At 41.5% G+C, this 22,072-nt stretch overlaps 1 protein-coding gene and 1 long non-coding RNA gene across 2 annotated transcripts in view; one reads left to right on the top strand and one right to left on the bottom strand.

Annotated features, from left to right (window-relative positions):
• Nucleotides 1–21,692, bottom strand: part of THSD7B (thrombospondin type 1 domain containing 7B) — a 264,674-nt gene extending 242,982 nt beyond the window's left edge. Inside the window, exons 1-2 of the mRNA XM_029962200.1 lie at nt 21,556–21,692; nt 19,368–19,541 (exon numbers count right to left, since the gene is read on the bottom strand). Of these exons, the coding sequence (XP_029818060.1) occupies nt 19,368–19,506 (139 nt within the window). The 5' untranslated portion in view covers nt 19,507–19,541; nt 21,556–21,692. The remainder of the gene's footprint in view (nt 1–19,367; nt 19,542–21,555) is intronic.
• Nucleotides 3,343–11,188, top strand: LOC115307703. Its single transcript, XR_003916043.1, has 2 exons — nt 3,343–3,549; nt 11,088–11,188. It is a non-coding gene; the product is annotated as an uncharacterized LOC115307703 (long non-coding RNA).
• Nucleotides 21,693–22,072: the final 380 nt, after the last annotated feature.

A 22,072-nucleotide genomic window follows, 5' to 3' on the forward strand; every position in this document is an offset into this window, starting at 1 on the left:
GTGGTACCAATTAACACCCACCAGCAGTGATCTCTAACAGCCCTGAGCTGAGAGCAAAGCAGAGCAGAGCAACCACTGCTGGTCACAGGACTGAGACTGAAGAACAAACTCTGTGAGATGGTCAGACTCACTGCAGGAATTGTGCCAAGGGAAGGCAAGTCCCTGAACTGCACAGGAACAAGCACCAGATGAAACCAAATGAGATGACTTATGTAGGATAATTATTCCACCACAAAGAAAAGTGGCAACAAAGAACAAAGCACAAAGAACAAAAAGGACTGAAAAAAATCACATGTTTGTTGCTCACAACAATTAGGTCTTCTTCTCCAAGAATGTTTAAGAACTGCAAAAAGTTATCAGAATAAGGTTAGGGAAATTTTTTAACTCTCACTAAACCCAGCACCAAAGCACTGAGATTAAAAGAAAGAACATTTATAAAATCCTACATGAAGCAAACACGAAAAGGTTGCTCAGCTGCAAGATAACTGAGTAACGTAACCTTTCAAAGCAGCAACAAAAAGCGATTAGACCATCCCTTGGATTGAAAATGATTGATTATGCTGCTAGTATTGGAATTGAAGTTGACTGTAATGCTTTTCATGTAATTGCTTTATTGAATGCTGCATGGCTTTATTTGGCAATACACTGAGAACATTGCGAGTTTACCAGTTCTACAGTTCCTGATACACTGCAGACACACAGTTACAATATATTTATCCCAATGACATTGGATTAAATGGCACATACTAAGGTTACCTCCTGACCTTTCAGTTAAGGTCTATGGGGAATCTTCTGCCTGCAGAATCATCTAGTTGATTTGAGTACCAGCAGCTTTCCATCCTCTGCATCTGTTCGCTGGTTCATTCCATAAACTCTATCAAAAAAACTTAAATCTGATTTGGGGCCCTGTGTGCTGTAATAATTAAATCATTTTGAGGACTTTGAAAGCTGGCTCATCCATTAAAAAAAAAATATCAGTCAAGGACAAGTAAATCACAGTGAAGAAGACGAGTAAGTAAAAGTTTCCCATTTTTGTATTGGAGTACATTAAAATATCTATGGGGTGTTGTTTGTTTTTAACCTTTGTTTTTATCCAAAAAAAACCAGCCTTCAAAATTTAAATGTAACTGCATAGAATTACCTTTTCTCACCTGCTTTTCAATTTCTTTGATTTGTTATCCCCTGGTGTCACTCCCTGCTCTTTGAAGAGAGTCCTGGCAAAGGTCAGCAGTCAATTAACCATCAGTAAATACCCAACATGAGAGTGACAATTTTGGGCTGCCTGAGCTCCCATTACTAAACCAAGCAGCATGTTGGAAAGCTCATAACAAAAAGCATAAAGTACTTTAGAGTGTTCTGAAAATAAATATAATGTTACCTTTAAAGCAGTAAGTATGAAAAATATCAAAGAAGGTATGTAATACCAAGTTTTATCATCTATTGCACACATATATTGATTTAACCGAGACACGCTCACTTATCTACAAAGCAAAAAATTGGGTTTTAAGTACCGTACTTTGCAAGACCCTTAGGGCACAATAACATTACTGTCATCATTTACTCTGACTTCCCTGTCTCTCACTTGATCCATCTCCAGTCTCTTCGAAACAATGCAGCTCTGTTTCTATTTATGCCACCACACCAGCATCCTTGGCTAGATGGCAACACAATAATTATACACAGTTAACATAAAACACAGGCAAAAATTAATGCTTAAACATCCCCCCCAACATCTGAGCAACATATGTAACACTCAGACACACAGATAACTTTCCCAATGCTGTGCATACAAGGATGTACTTGGGGTTTTGGGAAGGTGGTTTTGCACACTTTTTCAAGTTTGAAATTGTTTGGGGACAATCCTTAAAGTAAGATCTTCTTTGCATTTTGCAGAGGAGTGCAGAAGACCGAGGATTGATATTTCCTTAAGAGTAAAGTGAGATCAATAACAGTTGAAGTGTGGATAAACCCTCATCATTGGATTCCTACAACTTCAAAACGAATCCACGTCGGCCGCCCGTTAAACACAGACACGACTTCAAATCTGCAGAATCACAAATTCTCACATTAACAATGTTTTAAATCAAGGTACAATTATACTGGGGTTATAAAATATTTAATGCTGGTTGAAAAATAAATGTACTGAATTAGTTTAACTGAAAATATTGAATTCTTAGATAAGTTACTCATTTCAGTGATCCACCGAACACATTTAACACACAGAGCTGTGAAAAATCTACTGAAATTCATTTCTACTTCCTCTTGAACACAGCATTACTTTATTAATGCAACCAAGAATATTAAGGGAATGACAATAAAAACATGAGTGTTACCTTATGTGCACTATATTTAATAACAGAACTTCTGAAAAGTTCCCGGTGTTTTATCATTAAAGCTTCCTTTTAATCTTTGTCTGTAAAAACTCTAATTCCAGGCAGCTGCTTCAAAACTCTACAGCTAATAGACATTTATTTCTATGCATTTATTAAATGCATAAAAAATTAAAAGTTAGAAATACTTTTTTCTATATCCAGTGTCTCCACTGTGAAGATCTTCAATAGCTAGAAGAAAAGTGCTTATTTCACAGAATCACAGAACAGTCTGAGTGGGAAGGGACCCACAAGGATCATTGTGTCCAACTCTTACATGAATGGCCTGGACAGGGATCAAACCCACAACCTTGGTGTTATCAGCACCATGCTCTAACCAGCAGAGCTAATTTTGTTTAAAAGCAGCTGGGTAACACAAATCAATTTAACTAACGGGTCAAAAGATGTTGAAGGTGTCACAATTATTGAAGTTAGTTTTCCCTTCAGCAGCTTCGAAGCCATGGAAGTTATGATTATAAATGTCATACTGTAGAGAATTAAAACATGCTTCACGTATTTTTAAACTATTGATATTTGAAGGTCTTTGGATCTCAGGGGTGAGAGAATAAAACCCCAGAAAACACCAATCAGTGAAAAATTTCAGATAAAACAATAAACACCAGATATCCCCTCACCCTGGGTTTAACCTCGTGGCTGGCACCCCCAGCCATATTTCATACTTCTGTTGACCTATTCAAGAGGTCAATAAAATCCTGATAAAAACTTAGAGAAGTACCTTCCTTACACATTTAATTTTTTAAGCATATTGAAAATATAATGCCTTGAATGTCAGAATTTTTCAGAGTCATCCAGCGTGAACTATTATTGCAAATGATGCGTAGGAAGACTTTGAAAGCTGCTGTTGACTAATCCAAGGAATATGAACCTCTCATTACCACTTAATTCTGTACAGGGTATAAACACAACTCTGAGTTTGTTCTCAGAGTTCTGTGCTGGTGGCATCAGCTGTAGGGGGCCGGAGATTGAGAACAGTTGAAAGTGTATACAGTCGTGTAGAAGATGAGAAGGTCATGTCTGACCACAAAGGACAAAAGGAGAAAAACAGGATGTCAGGTTGGGCAGTAAAAACAGGAACTTGTAACCGCAGAAGCATTAATGACGCCAATATAGGTAACCAATGAAGAGAACCCCTTGCTCGCATGTATTGCGCGTGGACAAGGTGACTTAGCCAATAAGCTTATGCGTGATCGCGTGTACGGAAGTGAAACAAACATAAATGTAGTCATAGAAGCTTCAATAAACGGAGTTCTGCTTTACCCACATCGTATCGGTGTTCTTGCTCCCCTCCACCTGGCCGCTGCACTGTGGTGACCCCGACGTGATACTGCACGGACGCTGCGGACGAGAGAAGGTGGAGACATCCCGGCTGCTAGGAAAGCAGGCTGCTCGAGAAGCAGGATCCTTGTTGTGGCCACGGCTGACCGGTGAGTCAGGCAGACTGCGGTCTGGACGGGATGGGTGCCGCTGTATCAGCGATAGAACGAGCTACAGTCGACGGGTTGCTCAGTGTAGCGAAAAGGACTGGGCACACGCTCCCTCGAGATGAGCTCGTGGACTTCTTGTATTGGTGTCGGAGACGTGGTCTCTTGACTTCTTCTGATCAATTGTTTGATATCGAACATTGGGAAAAGATTGGGTCTGAATTATGGCAAAGTGTGCAGAACGGCCAAAAGGGGAGCAAGCAGATGGCGCAGATCTTCCGAATAGTTCGGGAGATGATTCAACAAGTCCATGCTGATGCTGAAATCGCCACTGCTTTGCAAAAAGCCCTCGATTGTTCTACACAGCCGAAGGAAAAGGAAAAAGACGAGGAGGGAAAGGACAGTTGTTCGACGTTGATAGATTGGGAGGCAAAATCTGATCCTCCCCCATTGTACCCCCCACTAGCAGCGCCTATGTTTCGGGGAGAGTTTGAGGATCTCATTCCCCCTTGGACCCCTAACGAGATTTCTGCTGGGACAGCTGCTGCGCCTTCTGCGCCCCCTCCCCCGGAGGCTATGGAGGTTGATCCAGCTAAAGTACCGTTACCGGAGGACGGAAAAACGTCCCCTCAGAATCCTCTTGTCGACGAGCTACGGTTGCAACGAGAGCAGATGGCTAAGTTGCTGGGGGCAATGCAAGAAATAGACTCTAAAGGGGGGAAGGGCAAAATGTGGGAGTTATATGAGAAAGCGGCTAAAGCAGTACAACAAGGGATACAGAACATAGAAGAGCAGCTTAATAGACATGAGGTGGCTGAATGGGGAGGCAGAGAAGGAATCAAACAAGCCATCCTGCAGCGTAGGTTGACAATAGCGGAAGGACAGCAGTTGATACAGCGACTTCTAGGGGCACACGAAGGGCTTACGACGGGAGAGAAAGAACAACTACAAAGGGCAGTAGACGAAGGCAGAGAGGAGATAGATGTTCGTAGGAGACTGCCTTTTGATAAGCGTGGGACAGATCCTTTTGATAGGCGTGGGGCAGACGGAGCCCGGGGGCCTCCGCGAGATGATTCTTTCGATCCGACCAGGCGCTGGAAGGGACAGGAACAGCCTCGGTGGATACCGGCTCGGTGGGTGAAACCCTGGCTCTCCAAGGTGGATGCAGCAGCAGCCGAGAATAGCGATACAGGAAGCGCTCCGACAGCTTGATGAAACATCACGACAGCGAATACAACAAAAGGTTGCTTTAGTACAACAAAGACTGCTGCACTCGGCGGTAGCGAAGGAGGCCAGTGGCTGGGATTACCACCAGAAACCGTCATTGAATAATTACTTGGGCATCCTTGAATTATTATCAGTAACTACTCGCAAAGGGTGGGACGAACAGCCTTGTTTAGTATGTCAAAGTGAGCTCTGTTTTTCCTGGGTTGCTCTAAGGTGTGGGGGTTGTAATCACAAAATTTGGTGGAATCAGAGATTACTTAATAAGAGGTGGTGTCCAAGGTGTGAGTATAGCTATTCAACCGCAACGTGGGAGCAAGAGCTTTTTCGCATTCAACAGCGACGTCTACACTTTGAATCGCTAGAGCAAAAAATATTAGCATACTGTAGGTGGGCATTGGAGAAGGAGGTACATCGCCTAGAAAGTCAGGGGAAAACATACATACTTCAAACACGGTGCAGTCGGAAGGTACCCCTGAGATTTTTTACATTAGTAGGGCCCTTTAGAAGAAGCCCTGATAAAGCGTTAGCAGAAGCAGTTGAAAGGCTGCGCAGAAATGAAGGATATCATAGCACTGCTCATACTGTTCGCCTCTGGCGTCACCTCTTGGCTAACAAAAGTTGACCAGAGGCAAAACATGTGGATTACATGGGCTAATCAGACTAATCTAACATCCTTTTGCCTATCCTTAGCCACACCTTCCGATCCATTTCGCACTTGTCTATTAGGCATACCCTTTCAGTCATACACCGACCTTTTGGTTATGCGAGGATGGACAAAGCCCAAGGTTCCAATGCCCCACAATGAAAGTCAATTCATAATTCAAGTCTGCAAAGCTACAGCAAGCCTTAGCAATAACAAAAGCACTTGGGGTAATACGACATGGTGTCAGATACAGATTACAAGAAGAAGCGAAAATGGTTTAGCCTTATACCAATGGGGGCTTGCATGGTGGACACGTAAAATATTACTGAATTTAAATCATACTGGTCTAGAACCACAAGAGTTAGAATTGCTGGGCTCCAAGCCAGGAAATTATTGTGTTGTTTTCGGAGACATTTACAATAACCCAGAACACAAGCGCCCAGTCAATGACAGTGTAATNATCTACTGAAATTCATTTCTACTTCCTCTTGAACACAGCATTACTTTATTAATGCAACCAAGAATATTAAGGGAATGACAATAAAAACATGAGTGTTACCTTATGTGCACTATATTTAATAACAGAACTTCTGAAAAGTTCCCGGTGTTTTATCATTAAAGCTTCCTTTTAATCTTTGTCTGTAAAAACTCTAATTCCAGGCAGCTGCTTCAAAACTCTACAGCTAATAGACATTTATTTCTATGCATTTATTAAATGCATAAAAAATTAAAAGTTAGAAATACTTTTTTCTATATCCAGTGTCTCCACTGTGAAGATCTTCAATAGCTAGAAGAAAAGTGCTTATTTCACAGAATCACAGAACAGTCTGAGTGGGAAGGGACCCACAAGGATCATTGTGTCCAACTCTTACATGAATGGCCTGGACAGGGATCAAACCCACAACCTTGGTGTTATCAGCACCATGCTCTAACCAGCAGAGCTAATTTTGTTTAAAAGCAGCTGGGTAACACAAATCAATTTAACTAACGGGTCAAAAGATGTTGAAGGTGTCACAATTATTGAAGTTAGTTTTCCCTTCAGCAGCTTCGAAGCCATGGAAGTTATGATTATAAATGTCATACTGTAGAGAATTAAAACATGCTTCACGTATTTTTAAACTATTGATATTTGAAGGTCTTTGGATCTCAGGGGTGAGAGAATAAAACCCCAGAAAACACCAATCAGTGAAAAATTTCAGATAAAACAATAAACACCAGATATCCCCTCACCCTGGGTTTAACCTCGTGGCTGGCACCCCCAGCCATATTTCATACTTCTGTTGACCTATTCAAGAGGTCAATAAAATCCTGATAAAAACTTAGAGAAGTACCTTCCTTACACATTTAATTTTTTAAGCATATTGAAAATATAATGCCTTGAATGTCAGAATTTTTCAGAGTCATCCAGCGTGAACTATTATTGCAAATGATGCGTAGGAAGACTTTGAAAGCTGCTGTTGACTAATCCAAGGAATATGAACCTCTCATTACCACTTAATTCTGTACAGGGTATAAACACAACTCTGAGTTTGTTCTCAGAGTTCTGTGCTGGTGGCATCAGCTGTAGGGGGCCGGAGATTGAGAACAGTTGAAAGTGTATACAGTCGTGTAGAAGATGAGAAGGTCATGTCTGACCACAAAGGACAAAAGGAGAAAAACAGGATGTCAGGTTGGGCAGTAAAAACAGGAACTTGTAACCGCAGAAGCATTAATGACGCCAATATAGGTAACCAATGAAGAGAACCCCTTGCTCGCATGTATTGCGCGTGGACAAGGTGACTTAGCCAATAAGCTTATGCGTGATCGCGTGTACGGAAGTGAAACAAACATAAATGTAGTCATAGAAGCTTCAATAAACGGAGTTCTGCTTTACCCACATCGTATCGGTGTTCTTGCTCCCCTCCACCTGGCCGCTGCACTGTGGTGACCCCGACGTGATACTGCACGGACGCTGCGGACGAGAGAAGGTGGAGACATCCCGGCTGCTAGGAAAGCAGGCTGCTCGAGAAGCAGGATCCTTGTTGTGGCCACGGCTGACCGGTGAGTCAGGCAGACTGCGGTCTGGACGGGATGGGTGCCGCTGTATCAGCGATAGAACGAGCTACAGTCGACGGGTTGCTCAGTGTAGCGAAAAGGACTGGGCACACGCTCCCTCGAGATGAGCTCGTGGACTTCTTGTATTGGTGTCGGAGACGTGGTCTCTTGACTTCTTCTGATCAATTGTTTGATATCGAACATTGGGAAAAGATTGGGTCTGAATTATGGCAAAGTGTGCAGAACGGCCAAAAGGGGAGCAAGCAGATGGCGCAGATCTTCCGAATAGTTCGGGAGATGATTCAACAAGTCCATGCTGATGCTGAAATCGCCACTGCTTTGCAAAAAGCCCTCGATTGTTCTACACAGCCGAAGGAAAAGGAAAAAGACGAGGAGGGAAAGGACAGTTGTTCGACGTTGATAGATTGGGAGGCAAAATCTGATCCTCCCCCATTGTACCCCCCACTAGCAGCGCCTATGTTTCGGGGAGAGTTTGAGGATCTCATTCCCCCTTGGACCCCTAACGAGATTTCTGCTGGGACAGCTGCTGCGCCTTCTGCGCCCCCTCCCCCGGAGGCTATGGAGGTTGATCCAGCTAAAGTACCGTTACCGGAGGACGGAAAAACGTCCCCTCAGAATCCTCTTGTCGACGAGCTACGGTTGCAACGAGAGCAGATGGCTAAGTTGCTGGGGGCAATGCAAGAAATAGACTCTAAAGGGGGGAAGGGCAAAATGTGGGAGTTATATGAGAAAGCGGCTAAAGCAGTACAACAAGGGATACAGAACATAGAAGAGCAGCTTAATAGACATGAGGTGGCTGAATGGGGAGGCAGAGAAGGAATCAAACAAGCCATCCTGCAGCGTAGGTTGACAATAGCGGAAGGACAGCAGTTGATACAGCGACTTCTAGGGGCACACGAAGGGCTTACGACGGGAGAGAAAGAACAACTACAAAGGGCAGTAGACGAAGGCAGAGAGGAGATAGATGTTCGTAGGAGACTGCCTTTTGATAAGCGTGGGACAGATCCTTTTGATAGGCGTGGGGCAGACGGAGCCCGGGGGCCTCCGCGAGATGATTCTTTCGATCCGACCAGGCGCTGGAAGGGACAGGAACAGCCTCGGTGGATACCGGCTCGGTGGGTGAAACCCTGGCTCTCCAAGGTGGATGCAGCAGCAGCCGAGAATAGCGATACAGGAAGCGCTCCGACAGCTTGATGAAACATCACGACAGCGAATACAACAAAAGGTTGCTTTAGTACAACAAAGACTGCTGCACTCGGCGGTAGCGAAGGAGGCCAGTGGCTGGGATTACCACCAGAAACCGTCATTGAATAATTACTTGGGCATCCTTGAATTATTATCAGTAACTACTCGCAAAGGGTGGGACGAACAGCCTTGTTTAGTATGTCAAAGTGAGCTCTGTTTTTCCTGGGTTGCTCTAAGGTGTGGGGGTTGTAATCACAAAATTTGGTGGAATCAGAGATTACTTAATAAGAGGTGGTGTCCAAGGTGTGAGTATAGCTATTCAACCGCAACGTGGGAGCAAGAGCTTTTTCGCATTCAACAGCGACGTCTACACTTTGAATCGCTAGAGCAAAAAATATTAGCATACTGTAGGTGGGCATTGGAGAAGGAGGTACATCGCCTAGAAAGTCAGGGGAAAACATACATACTTCAAACACGGTGCAGTCGGAAGGTACCCCTGAGATTTTTTACATTAGTAGGGCCCTTTAGAAGAAGCCCTGATAAAGCGTTAGCAGAAGCAGTTGAAAGGCTGCGCAGAAATGAAGGATATCATAGCACTGCTCATACTGTTCGCCTCTGGCGTCACCTCTTGGCTAACAAAAGTTGACCAGAGGCAAAACATGTGGATTACATGGGCTAATCAGACTAATCTAACATCCTTTTGCCTATCCTTAGCCACACCTTCCGATCCATTTCGCACTTGTCTATTAGGCATACCCTTTCAGTCATACACCGACCTTTTGGTTATGCGAGGATGGACAAAGCCCAAGGTTCCAATGCCCCACAATGAAAGTCAATTCATAATTCAAGTCTGCAAAGCTACAGCAAGCCTTAGCAATAACAAAAGCACTTGGGGTAATACGACATGGTGTCAGATACAGATTACAAGAAGAAGCGAAAATGGTTTAGCCTTATACCAATGGGGGCTTGCATGGTGGACACGTAAAATATTACTGAATTTAAATCATACTGGTCTAGAACCACAAGAGTTAGAATTGCTGGGCTCCAAGCCAGGAAATTATTGTGTTGTTTTCGGAGACATTTACAATAACCCAGAACACAAGCGCCCAGTCAATGACAGTGTAATCGTAACCCCCTCTAATGTTGAGATCTATAATTACAGCATGGGAAGCCCCTATTGCCTAAACGGAGTAGACTTTATTGAGACGCTTAACAAATCCCCACGGCGTTTACCCCCTGCTACGTTTCTAGTCTGTGGAGATAGGGCATGGAACGGCATTCCAGCTAGCCCATGGGGAGGCCCCTGTTGGTTAGGCAAATTGACTTTGTTCTCCCCACAACTAAGAGACCTGCAGAATGTTACCCGATCACCCAAACGACAAAAAAGGAGTATAGCCATGATGAATCAAAACTGCAACTCTCACATAGTTTTGTGGAGTTCCCCTATCCAAATCTTAGCTTCTATCTTTGCTCCTCATGTTTCAGCAGCCCATGCGTTGAAACAAATAACACGGCTAGCATGTTGGGCTGGGAAGCAAATCAACATCACCTCTGACATTATAGGACAACTTACTCTTGATGTTGATTCTGTAAGACATGCGGTACTACAGAATCGAGCAGCTATTGACTTTTTGCTTTTAGCGCATGGACATGGGTGTGCAGAATTTGAAGGCATGTGTTGTTTTAATTTATCTGATCACTCTGCGTCAATACATAAGAAGTTACAACAGTTACAAGACGGCATGCACGATTTAACGATCAATAGCAACCCTTTTGATAGTTGGCTACGCTCTTGGGGAATAGGAAACTGGCTACGCAATATAATAATAGCTTTAGCCGGTCCCTCTATCATTTTATTGCTTTGCCTTTGCTGTGGACCTTGCTTATTACAGTGTCTGTTGTCGCAAATATATAAAGTGATAGACATGCTATTTGAAAAAAGAGGGGGAGATGTAGGGGGCCGGAGATTGAGAACAGTTGAAAGTGTATACAGTCGTGTATAAGATGAGAAGGTCATGTCTGACCACAAAGGGCAAAAGGAGAAAAACAGGATGTCAAGGAGAAAAACAGGATGTCAGGTTAGGCAGTAAAAACAGGAACTTGTAACCGCAGAAGCATTAATGACGCCAATATAGGTAACCAATGAATGTATTGCGCGTGGACAAGGTGACTTAGCCAATAAGCTTATGCGTGATCGCGTGTACGGAAGTGAAACAAACATAAATGTAGTCATAGAAGCTTCAATAAACGGAGTTCTGCTTTACCCACATCGTATCAGTGTTCTTGCTCCCCTCCACCTGGCCGCTGCAATCAGCCCCTTCTCAACGCCTTCTGCTGAAAGTCTGACAGCACTGCTTTACAGAGCCACAAAGAGCCTTTAAAACAGATCCTGTGGAATACAGTAAGGGGGGGTGGGGTGGGGGGGAATAGACAAAAACCAGGCAGCAAATATATTGGCTTAGGGGAAATAAGGGAGGTGTACAGCCCTTTCCCCGGGATCCGCTGGGTACCAAGGCACACACTCAGCTCCGCCTCCGAGGCGCTGGGCTGGCTCCTCTTTGAACATATGCCCTTTCAAGTGAAATTAATCACTCTCTTTATCACTCCTGCAGCATCTGGAGCCATAATCATTACCCAACTGCTGAGAAAGAAATGAAACCACTAATCGCACGGGGAGCAGGGCTTAGCGTTCAGAGCAGGAAAGTTTTTATTAAGTTCTCATTTGAAAAGTGATTTTTCATGGCCAGCCTTCCAGGACACACCACACAAAAGCTGGACCTACTTGAGCAACTGTCTACAACTCATCCCCCAGCAGACAGAACCACTATAGAAGTGCTGTAATGAAGTTTTAACACGCTTTTCCAAACTTAGCTCTATAATCCTCAATCACTGTTATAAGCGAGTACGACATAGAGACACATTTAACCACAAACTTTAAAAGCTCTCTGGAAGAAGGAACTGCAGAAGAGGTGGTGGACACCAGTGTCATCAAGAGTAAGGACCAGACAGTGCCTCTGGATTCACACACCACACTCGTATTGATCTCAGCAGGAATTCCCCAAGCAAACTGAAGATCCTACATTCAAAATTATTATATTAAGTAGCAATTTCATCATATCTATCCACTAGCTGAAAGTGATTAAAATAAACCATATCGACACTACTGCAATCATCTGGATTACCACGAAATATCCCCTATCCCTTCTAACTTCTCTAATTCATTTTCCCGGCTTTTGACATTCATATTTTTTCAAACTAAGAAAGAATACAAAGAATAATTTGAAGACAGCAGGACTGTTCTCATAAATGACAGAGGGGGGGAAAATAAATCTAGGGAATAAGGGTATCAGAGGGCAGACAACCCAAACCTCACGAAGAGTCAGCAGCAGCAGCAGAAAGAATCAGCAGCATCACTTGCACAGTGAGAACAACAATAGGCATCTCGGGGACTTCTAATACAATTTTGTGTATTTTCATCCATAATAATTGTGCTCTACACAAGAGCTGAATGAGAAGGTGATTATCCCCATATACTGAAATCATTCAACTAAGAGGCCAAGTAAAACTCTTACTCTAACTTAAGATATAATTATTAAGAAAAAAAACCCTGCAGGGTTCTGAACAGGGGCAGCAAAATAATTAAATCTAGTACTCTGCTAAAACAGGCTGAAAATGTGATCATCCATTTTTAATGCTCCACCTATACGTAACAACAGAAATCTTTCCAACAGCTGCATTCAATTAAAAAAATATTAACCCCAAGGAAAAACTACAAAAACATCCCCATCTGTTTTTCTTGCCACTCACTGTGCTTCTTTTGTGTCTGAAATATGTACGACAATACAATCCAATGAAGTTGAATGAAAAGTACCACAATTCCAACAATAATAAGCTATCTTTTTATTTTTTAAAATGAACAATTTAAAAGAAACCACTTTTGCAGATTTTCCCCTGTGACCCCCCAGCTCTGTTCCCATAGTAACTATTGAGGAAAGAAAAGGATAAGAAGCCTAACATACTTTTCCCAATACCAACAAAACACAGAAGAAAGCACCTTATTCTCAAAAACTATTATTCTCAGGAGGGGAAGAGGGACATTAAAAGATTAGTGTGAATCTCTTGTGTAATCTAGTTTAAACCACCACCTACTGAACATCTGATGTTGGTTAGACAAAGGTGTTTGTTAAAGCGGGAGGCCTTTGTGTAAAAGAACTGTTGAAATAGTTTGGGAAGCCCAACAATAACAAAATTGCCAGGAACATGCTGTAAAAGCTCCCATCTGAACACAGCAAGGCACCAGCCCACAGCCGTGCTGCGGCTCAGCGCTCCTCTCCACCGAGGAACTCGCATTCCAAGAACGTAAAGTGTAAATTTTGGAACTTAATTTCAGTGTTTTTTCAGTTCCTCCTTTGCTTAACTTTTTAATTGGTCTCATACTCTGCGCTGGAGTGTGTTTTTCTAGGAAGATATACAGAAGCCAGTGATCCTTTCTTTAAGCAGTGCCACCAAGAACCTTCCACCGGTGCCGACAGGTCCCTACAGGAAACCAGAGCTAATAAGGGAACAACTTGGAAACACCGAGTTTACAGACAAGGAAAAACAGCATCAGTTTAGGCACTTCTACATCACTAAGTACACTTCCCAAACTCCTCCAGGAACAATTTCAATGGCATTCTCTGTGCCACAGGGCAGGTCCCTCAGCCACGTCCCGTACACAGATCTTTGAGCCCGGTGGGATAAGGACAGGACCCCTGTGGGTGTGCTATGGGCTGCTGTGGCATTTGTCCAACCCAACACAGACCTCGAGCACCTGGAGGAAAGACCAGGCTGGAAAATGATCTTCCAGCATAAGAAAGATTCTCCAGGAGAGAGATGGAGCTCTTATGGTGTATGTTTATCTGGTTCTCTGACAAACACACCAGAATCTACTGCCTGTAGACACAAGGTCTCCACCAACTTTGAAATGTCTCACCCACCTAAACATTAATTGTACAACCACTGCAAAGGGGTGTAAATTAAGGCAACGAGTGCATCTCTACAACTCCGAGACAAGTTGGATTCAGCTGTTGAGAAAACCAGACCACATGAGGACACCACATCAGAACTGGAATAATGCGGGTGAGGTGCAGCAGCAGAACATTATGTAACAGAATTTAGAGGTCTGTGGAACAGGAAGGAGAAAATGTGGATAGGAAATGGTAAGGAAAATGAAGAGAGAAAACCAAATGTTTATCCATCTCAAACAGCTGCACTTCTGTCTGAGGAAACATGAAATTAGCTTTGAGATCACCCTCAAAGCTTCTCAAATATCAGTGACTTATATCAACCAGCATATAAATTTTGCTGCTAATGAAATTTTGCAAAAAACTTTCTCTGAATATTCAAATATTAATGGGGTTTTTTAAAGTTTCATAGAAATAAAAGCGTAATTTATATTTTCCCATAAAATATTTTTCATAAATATTTTAGACAAATTTAGAACTAAAGTACTACTTTTTTATTTAAATCACTTTTTTAATAATGAAACTACACCAATACCTTAAAAACAACTAACCTGCTTCAAATGAAGTTGTTCATTACAAAAAATTTTTAAAAATGATTCAGAGATATTTTAAGCCAGACACTTCTAACTACGATTGTAAAATATCAGTAGGTGAAATCTTCACTGGGATTTGATATAATTCTGAGGAACAATGCTAAGAAAAGATTTCATTCAAAGAGAATATGTTTACTCATAGAGGTCCAGAGGCTTGGTACCCTCGATGAGTAAATACATTAGCAGCAATGACCAAAAGAAGTGTTACTTAAATAAAAGAGTAGTCTGGCTCAATGACCAGTATAAACTGGTCATTATTAAAGTTCAAGGTAAAAATAAGAAGGTTTATCATTTTAGAACAACTTTTCATCATTAGAAGTTTGGAATCATGAGTGAGAAATACCATAAACCTCCCAGATGCCACACAAAGATCGCTAAAAAGCCACCGGTGTCTCATTCACGAGGTGTTGTCCTATCAAATAGAAAAATCACTTAATCTAGGACAGATCATCACTCTTCACTTTGTTGAGCTTCTTGAAAAACTTCACCTGTTGCAGAGCTATTTTTGAATCTTCTTTCAGCAGGTTTGAGCTCTGCTGTCCTTTGAAGACCTGGACTCCTTTTAACATTTAAGTGTACGCAGGTAAAAACCTGTCTTTTAATACGTAAGGTCAAAGGCACTTCCAAACCAGCACTTGACCTTCCTGAAACTACGATCTTGAGAAAGGGCACTTTATGGCAGCATTATCTGAGGACAGAGAACAAAAGACCCTTTTTCATCGCAGCCGCGGCTGCCTCGCCCACCCTCACGGGCAGTTCAAAGGTTCTTCCACGTTAGAAGCGGTTCTCTGAAAAGTTCCTTTCGTACCTTTTCCATTACGGATTGTTTCTGAAGAAAGACTAATGATCAAAACCCATTTGCTCACCCTATTTTAAGGACAACTTTCAAATACGGGTAGTGACTCCGAAGTGAAGTTTTCCTGTGTTCACCTGGGGCAAGAGCACTTATGGCTCACACACCTGGCTCCCCGAAGCCCACGAACTCCACAGGTTTAATGGTTTCTTCCTCAGGTAAAAATCTCTCTACTGTGATCAGAATCATTACAAACCCATTTCCCAGTCTGATACCTCACTTTCAGTGCTCTTCCACTCATATCAGGGAGCACGTCCCTGCTGGGCTAAATCACCATCCTGACTCATTTTTGGTAGAGAATTACAGATGGAGAACTCCCTAGGACACAACATCTTCTAACAATCCCCTTTTTCCCTTCCATAATAGATAGAGTATTATTTCCATGTTAGTATTTTTACCATGATTAAAGAACTGATTTTTCCTAAAAATCAGAACAATTTCACCCTACAAGAAACATTTTTATAATATTCTGCTAATTAAAAAATAAAGCTGTATCATTGCTTTAGCTCTGAGAGCCATCTTTGTGGGGAATACCCCTTATCCTTTCCAATCTCTCAGTGTTTTGGGGGGAACAGCACATGCACCGTTACTGAAGTACAGTTTATGAAGGAGGTGAAGACACCAGCAGTGATGGGGAGATGGCAACAAACCCATGAGCAACAGCAAGTGTCCCTGGGAAGAGACACCTCAGCATTTTGCAATCCTAATTATCAGCCCCTTTCCACAAAATATTTCCCGTGTTGCACACTTAATTTTGACTTTAGAACTAAATCTCAGAGCTTCATCAAAAAATAAACCAACTGGAACTATGCTGTGGATTCATGTGTGTGTCAACATTCCACACACAGTTTTAAAAGCCTGAATTGCCATCACTAAAACACAGAAATATTGGCATTGCAGAGATTCCAGGAGCTTTTAGGACCACTCAAGTGTTGAAGAAAATCAACACGGGGAAATATGCAAATTGCTAAATGGAAATTGCATTAAATACTATTAATTTACGAGAATTTAGATCCAATCAAACTTAGCAAGAGTGAGAAAATTGTTCAGCTCTTTGAGGTTGCTGAGTAATTTAATTGATATAATTATTGCTTTCGTGTTTAGTGGTCACTAAATGAGTATCTGACAAGAAACATCTTGAAACCAAAAGATACAGTGTACACATATTTGGACATCAATATGTGACTTCTAAATGCCAGAAACTCAAAATAAAGGGTTTTAAAACAGGCCACAAATAAGGAACACGCAAGTGACAGGGAAGAGCATGTGTAATTTACCTACATTTTAGAATTACAGAGCCTGGGTTTTTTGTAGATGCAGTGATTTCAATACTGTTGCTTTCACCTACACCAAGACCATCAAGCCCAGCTTGAAAATGTGCAAATCTTCATTAGATAAAATCAAGGACTTAATTGAAAAGAGTCTGTGTTATAAACTGCAGTGCTGATATGATTCTTTCTTTATTTTTTCTTTTCTGTTTTGTTTTTTTTTAAGCCCCATCTATATTAAGGATGCCTCCCTGGACTTCCATGTGCTAGGAAAATTCATTTTAGTACATATAAATTCATTTTCATAAAGTCAGAGCTTTCAGCAGCATAATCTTATTTAATTATAAAGCATGACATTTCAATAAGGAGTTGGATTTCTCCCCAGCAGGTAAGTAACTCGCCATGCTTTCAGCAGTCAATTCAAGATTTAAAAACAGAACAGATCATCCACTTTCCCATTAAGGATTGCTCATTTCTCATCAGGTTGTTTCATTTAAAAAAAAAAAAAAAAAAAAAAAAAAAAAAAAAAAAACAGCTGCAGGTCTTTCTATCAGAATGGATCTGCTCAGTTCTGACATTAAAAGTTTTTAATTTTAGGTTATCTTTGCTGTGCTTTTATTTAATTTTTCTTATGTTGCATTGGGGACAAAAATCCTCAAACTATGGGATAATTTTTTTATAATTATTATTATTATTATAAAACCACAGACTTCACTATGCCAAAGTCTCCACAATCTACATCCCGAAGTTATTTTATTATTAATATCCTGCCACAACAGGTTATGTTAACCCTTCAACCTCTTCAGATCCACCTGTTCCACTCAATTTACCATCCCCCTCTTCCCAAAATTTTTAGAACTTTCTTCCCTGTAATCTTTTAGAAAATTTAGAAATGCTGATGCTTCACTACTACTGCAGAGAAAAAAAGGGGCTTCTCAAATACTGTTTCTTAGCAAAACCAAGTGGTTTGGGTGAACATACTATTCGTTTCAACCTAGAACTAAACATTTGGGCTTTAGATGTAACTTTTATCATATTTTCAACAAAATACTCCAGTGAAAAAAAGAAAAAGAAAGAAATGTTTACAAATACTGGAGAAAAAAATTCTTTTTTTTTTCCCAACAGGACAATGAATTTGGCTGAAGCTCACAAGTGATTTTCATTTGGAAAACATTTCACTCAAAGTTGTTTTCTACCTCTTGTCACTACATAAGCAGAGAAAGTACATCAAAACACGCTTAGGATTTGTGGTTTTCAAAGTGACTCTTGAGGGCTCAGATATTTTTAATTCACTGTGGGAGTCACAGGAGCTGACAACTTTCTTCTGCATCTGGAAGACAGACTTTTACAACAAGCTCATCGTGGGGCTTTCAGTGCATGGTGCCCACGTCCACACACACCTGGGCACTTCTCTTAGGTCTAAACAAATCTGCCTCAGATGCCTTTGAAGCATCAATAACTCCTTATTGTCAGCTGGAATCATCAAGTCAAATTAAATTCTTATGACTTCAAATGTACAGCCCTAAAGACTGATGGCACAACATCCCTCAGAACTGAGGAGAAGACAGACAGCAACGAAGGCTCTAATTTGTCTTAAGAAAACAACTCTACCTTTCAAAGCTTGTTCAAAAATCAGGTAAATAACAGTGAATGGGGGAAAGACAGTTGGTGTTTATTTCCTCTTCATTTCATATGTTAGACATTGCAAAAAAAAGAGTCTTTGGAAATATAGTGTCATATTGCACTTCCCCAGCACTCAGCCTCCCATCCCAGCAGCCAGGCAAGAAGCTGGTGTTGATCCCACCAGAAGGACAGGAGCCCTCCTGGAATAATTGCTTCATTATTCAGTTCATTCAGTCTATTACCTTCCACAGAACTATAATTAAAAAACAAATAACCAAAATACCAAAGAACCTCACCAAAAAAAAAAAGGAAAGAAATTATTTTTCCATCAAATTTAATCGCTCTCTCGCTCAGTCACAGAAGGCCAAACCTCAAAGGGATCCTGGGCACTGAAACCTCTGGTTCAGTTGGGTATTTTTGATTAAGTACTTTAAGTAAACATTTCCCAATTCGACAATTTTTCCATCTCACTGAACATTCTCTGTTGTTGTGTGTTGTGCTACAAAATAAGCATCCAATGCATCACATTTGGGTTTGTGCAGCTGTATCACACCATCTCCTACCCATTACCTCCCTGTCACTGAGTCTATCAATGTGTCTTCACGTGTTTCCAAGCCTTGTGCACACCTGGTTTTGCATATTCAAACCCTGCATGTATCCAACCTGACCAAGGAACAGAAATAATTCACTAAATGTACCAAGGAAATTACAAACAGGTCAACCAGAGCATGGACTTCTGGCTCAGTACATCCTGAAAGTGTGCCCTTTGCATTCAAAAATGAAAAGAAAATTATTAAATATTTTGGAGGAAGCAACATTAGGATGATGATATCAGGATCCAGTAAATACTGGATTAAAAGTATTAAGGAGTCCAGAATTATACTCTGGAGTCACTCTGGTGCTTAGTTGCAAAATGCATGAAGATTAGTAACCTACAACAGAGATTGAACTCCTCTATTTGTCAGTTACAAAAAAAATCAGAACAGAAGAAATTATCAGGCCTTTTTAATTTATTATTGAGCTAAAACAGAATGAAAAACAGGCAATCGCTCAATCCTGAAACACAAGAATTATCTAGTAGATAAGAGAATATATCTTTATCCTACCTGTTTTCCAGACAAATTGATGACCTCTCCTGGCTTCCAGATCAGCTGTTTGTAACATTAAGAAAACAAACAAAAGGAAGGGCTTCCCCAGGCTCTGCCATGCCCAATGAGGAGAAACCCAGTTCTGTTGTAGAAGCATAATTCAGATAATTCAGTCTCTTGTCTTCTTTGGTCCTAGAATTAACAACAAAAAAAAAAAAAAAGAGAAAGGTTGCTAAAATATTTAAAACACCAAGGTAACAGGCTCAGCCTAAGGGTAACCTGGTGGCCACTGTGCATTTCACAGTCCCTGTGTGCCAGGTTTGATGAGGACAAGTCTGGTACAGGTGCTTTGCTTGGAGAGAGAGAGAGAGGAAAAAAAGAAGGGGGGGAAGAGAGAGGAAGAGCCAGCTCCCAGAAGACCTGCAGACCCATCCTACAGAGCCACTGTAAATGCTTTTAGCAGGTTCTTAAGAAGAAATCTACCAGTGCAAATAAATGGCAAGGGATCCAGGAGCAGCATGTGGTATGTTCCTTTTCTCTGTTTAACTTTAGCATGAATATTACCATGATATAGGCAGCATAAACCAAAGTGAGAATGGATTCCAGGTGCAAAATTCAGCTCCCAGTACAGACCCCATGGCCTACATTTCAGATTCCTGACAACCAAAATGACAGACCTGGAATTGTTTTAGCCCTGTGTAAACATGGGATAGAGCAACATCAGAAAGGCAGCAGGGAAAGCAGGGAAGCAGGGGTTGCTTTTTAGCAGATGATGAACCACCTTGAAAGGGAAAACTAGACACTATGTAGGCATTTCTAAGGAATTTGGGACTCTCTTTCAAGTCCCTGATCTTTGAGCTCCAGATCAGCAACCAGTTACTCCAGAGAGGTCTCTCTGACTAATGGATTTTAATTAAGCTCTCCCACACTTCAGACGAATACCAGAGGCACGTTGTGAATGAGACAGGAATGGATCAAGTTCTGCTGCTGCAGCGGTTTTACACCACACAATTCATTAAAATAATCACTGTGTGGTGCTGGAAGCAAGGAGGAATGTCTCTCTTGGTCTCCCACACAAAGCAGGAGACCAACTTCTAAATGCCTGCTTCAGCAAACATCCACATTGTTTATACACCACAGAAAAGCTCCAAATGAGAGACTAGAAAGGCATACAACAAAATAAAATCTTAACAATTCTAGTTCAGTCTGGTAATTCAAATCCCTGTTTCTCTCATCCCAGAAGATGACCAAACCAGACACTTATTTAGACAGATTTTACGTGAATTTCAAGATATTTTTGACTCGTCCACATTCAGGAAGGAACAATTTGGAAGTCTCAAAAAATGTTCATGGTACTTCCCCATGAAAAAGTTTTTGATGTAAATTTACATATTCATTTTTCTGATGTAATAGCTTTTGTATTTATACTATGTTTAAATTCTCAACATAGTTCTATTTATTAGTGATTAACCTTACTGTTATAGGTAAAAATGTCACATCCGTGCTTGCATAAGGATAGAGATAACACCTGCCTTCAAGATTTGCCTTCATTGGCATAATCTTGGTAATTTTCATTAAAATAATTATTAGTTTTTACAAGTTTAGTCCAGAAAATTCCATTACATTCCTAACCTTATGAAAAGCAACATTGTCATAGTACATAATACACAGCATCATTCTTGATAAGAAACTGAAGATAAATCTGAAAATTGTACATACTGAATATACAGTAAAGCTTTTAATTTCAAGCTGTATTCAGATTACTTTGAAACAGTTTCTATCATGATAAATTCATGCAATTGTGTTTAATCAGATATTGACTAACTGCAGTGGCAGATACAATGTAGGATCTGTTATCTGGTTTAGCTCATTCTTGTGTTCCAGATGAACAGCATCTCATGTAAGACCTGAAAACCCACCAAGCTGTCCAAATGCAGTAATGTGGGCAAGAGACCAAACTTATGCTTTTCTCATGTCTTCTGGGTTAATTTTATTCAGAAATCACATTTAATTCCCAATGCAACCCACCGAGTCCCAACACCCAGACAATGTAACACAGACCACAAGTGGCCTCATAAGAAGCACAAGAAATCTTGAGCATCCTTCAGAAATCCAGCGCAGCAGGGAAGTCCTGGGATGGGGAGAAGAAAGGCCCTCAGACACCCACCAATTAAGGGGTTTTTTGCCCATCTAGACAGCTGCTCACCTCACACAGAAGAGCTGAGGAGGAGCAACTCGCCCAGTGCCTTCAGCATCGCAGTCACCATCTATGACGGTCGGAAAACAGAGTCACCGACTTCCTGCCAAAGGAAAGAGAAGGAATCAGTGACACTGGCTCCAACACTGTGCACACACAGAAACACAAAACCAGGAGAGAAATAATTCAGCTGCTCAGATTTAAGTTGTGGAGGGGAGCCAGCTCTGCCCTGCCCAGCCCTGCACAGACAACACTCATCTGACTTGCAGGGCGGCTCCCCAGGTCCAAAAAATGCCACTGAAACAACACAACTTAAACAGGCAGGGGCATGGAATGAGTGAATCCAAGGCAACTCAGATAAGAGCTGATAAAGATGCTGAGATTTTTAATGAAGCACCAGTAGTGCTCATCAGCTGCCTTCTTAATGCACTGCCTTCATCTCAGCATTCAAAGGGTCAGCGAACAGCAGCACATCCCTGGGAGGAGCTGCCTCCTGCCCAAAACAAGGGGTTTCACATATGTTCCT

The sequence above is a fragment of the Manacus vitellinus genome, unplaced genomic scaffold (assembly GCF_001715985.3).
Source record: "Manacus vitellinus isolate BGI_N305 unplaced genomic scaffold, ASM171598v3 scaffold_43_pilon, whole genome shotgun sequence".
In the NCBI taxonomy this organism is placed as follows: domain Eukaryota; kingdom Metazoa; phylum Chordata; class Aves; order Passeriformes; family Pipridae; genus Manacus; species Manacus vitellinus.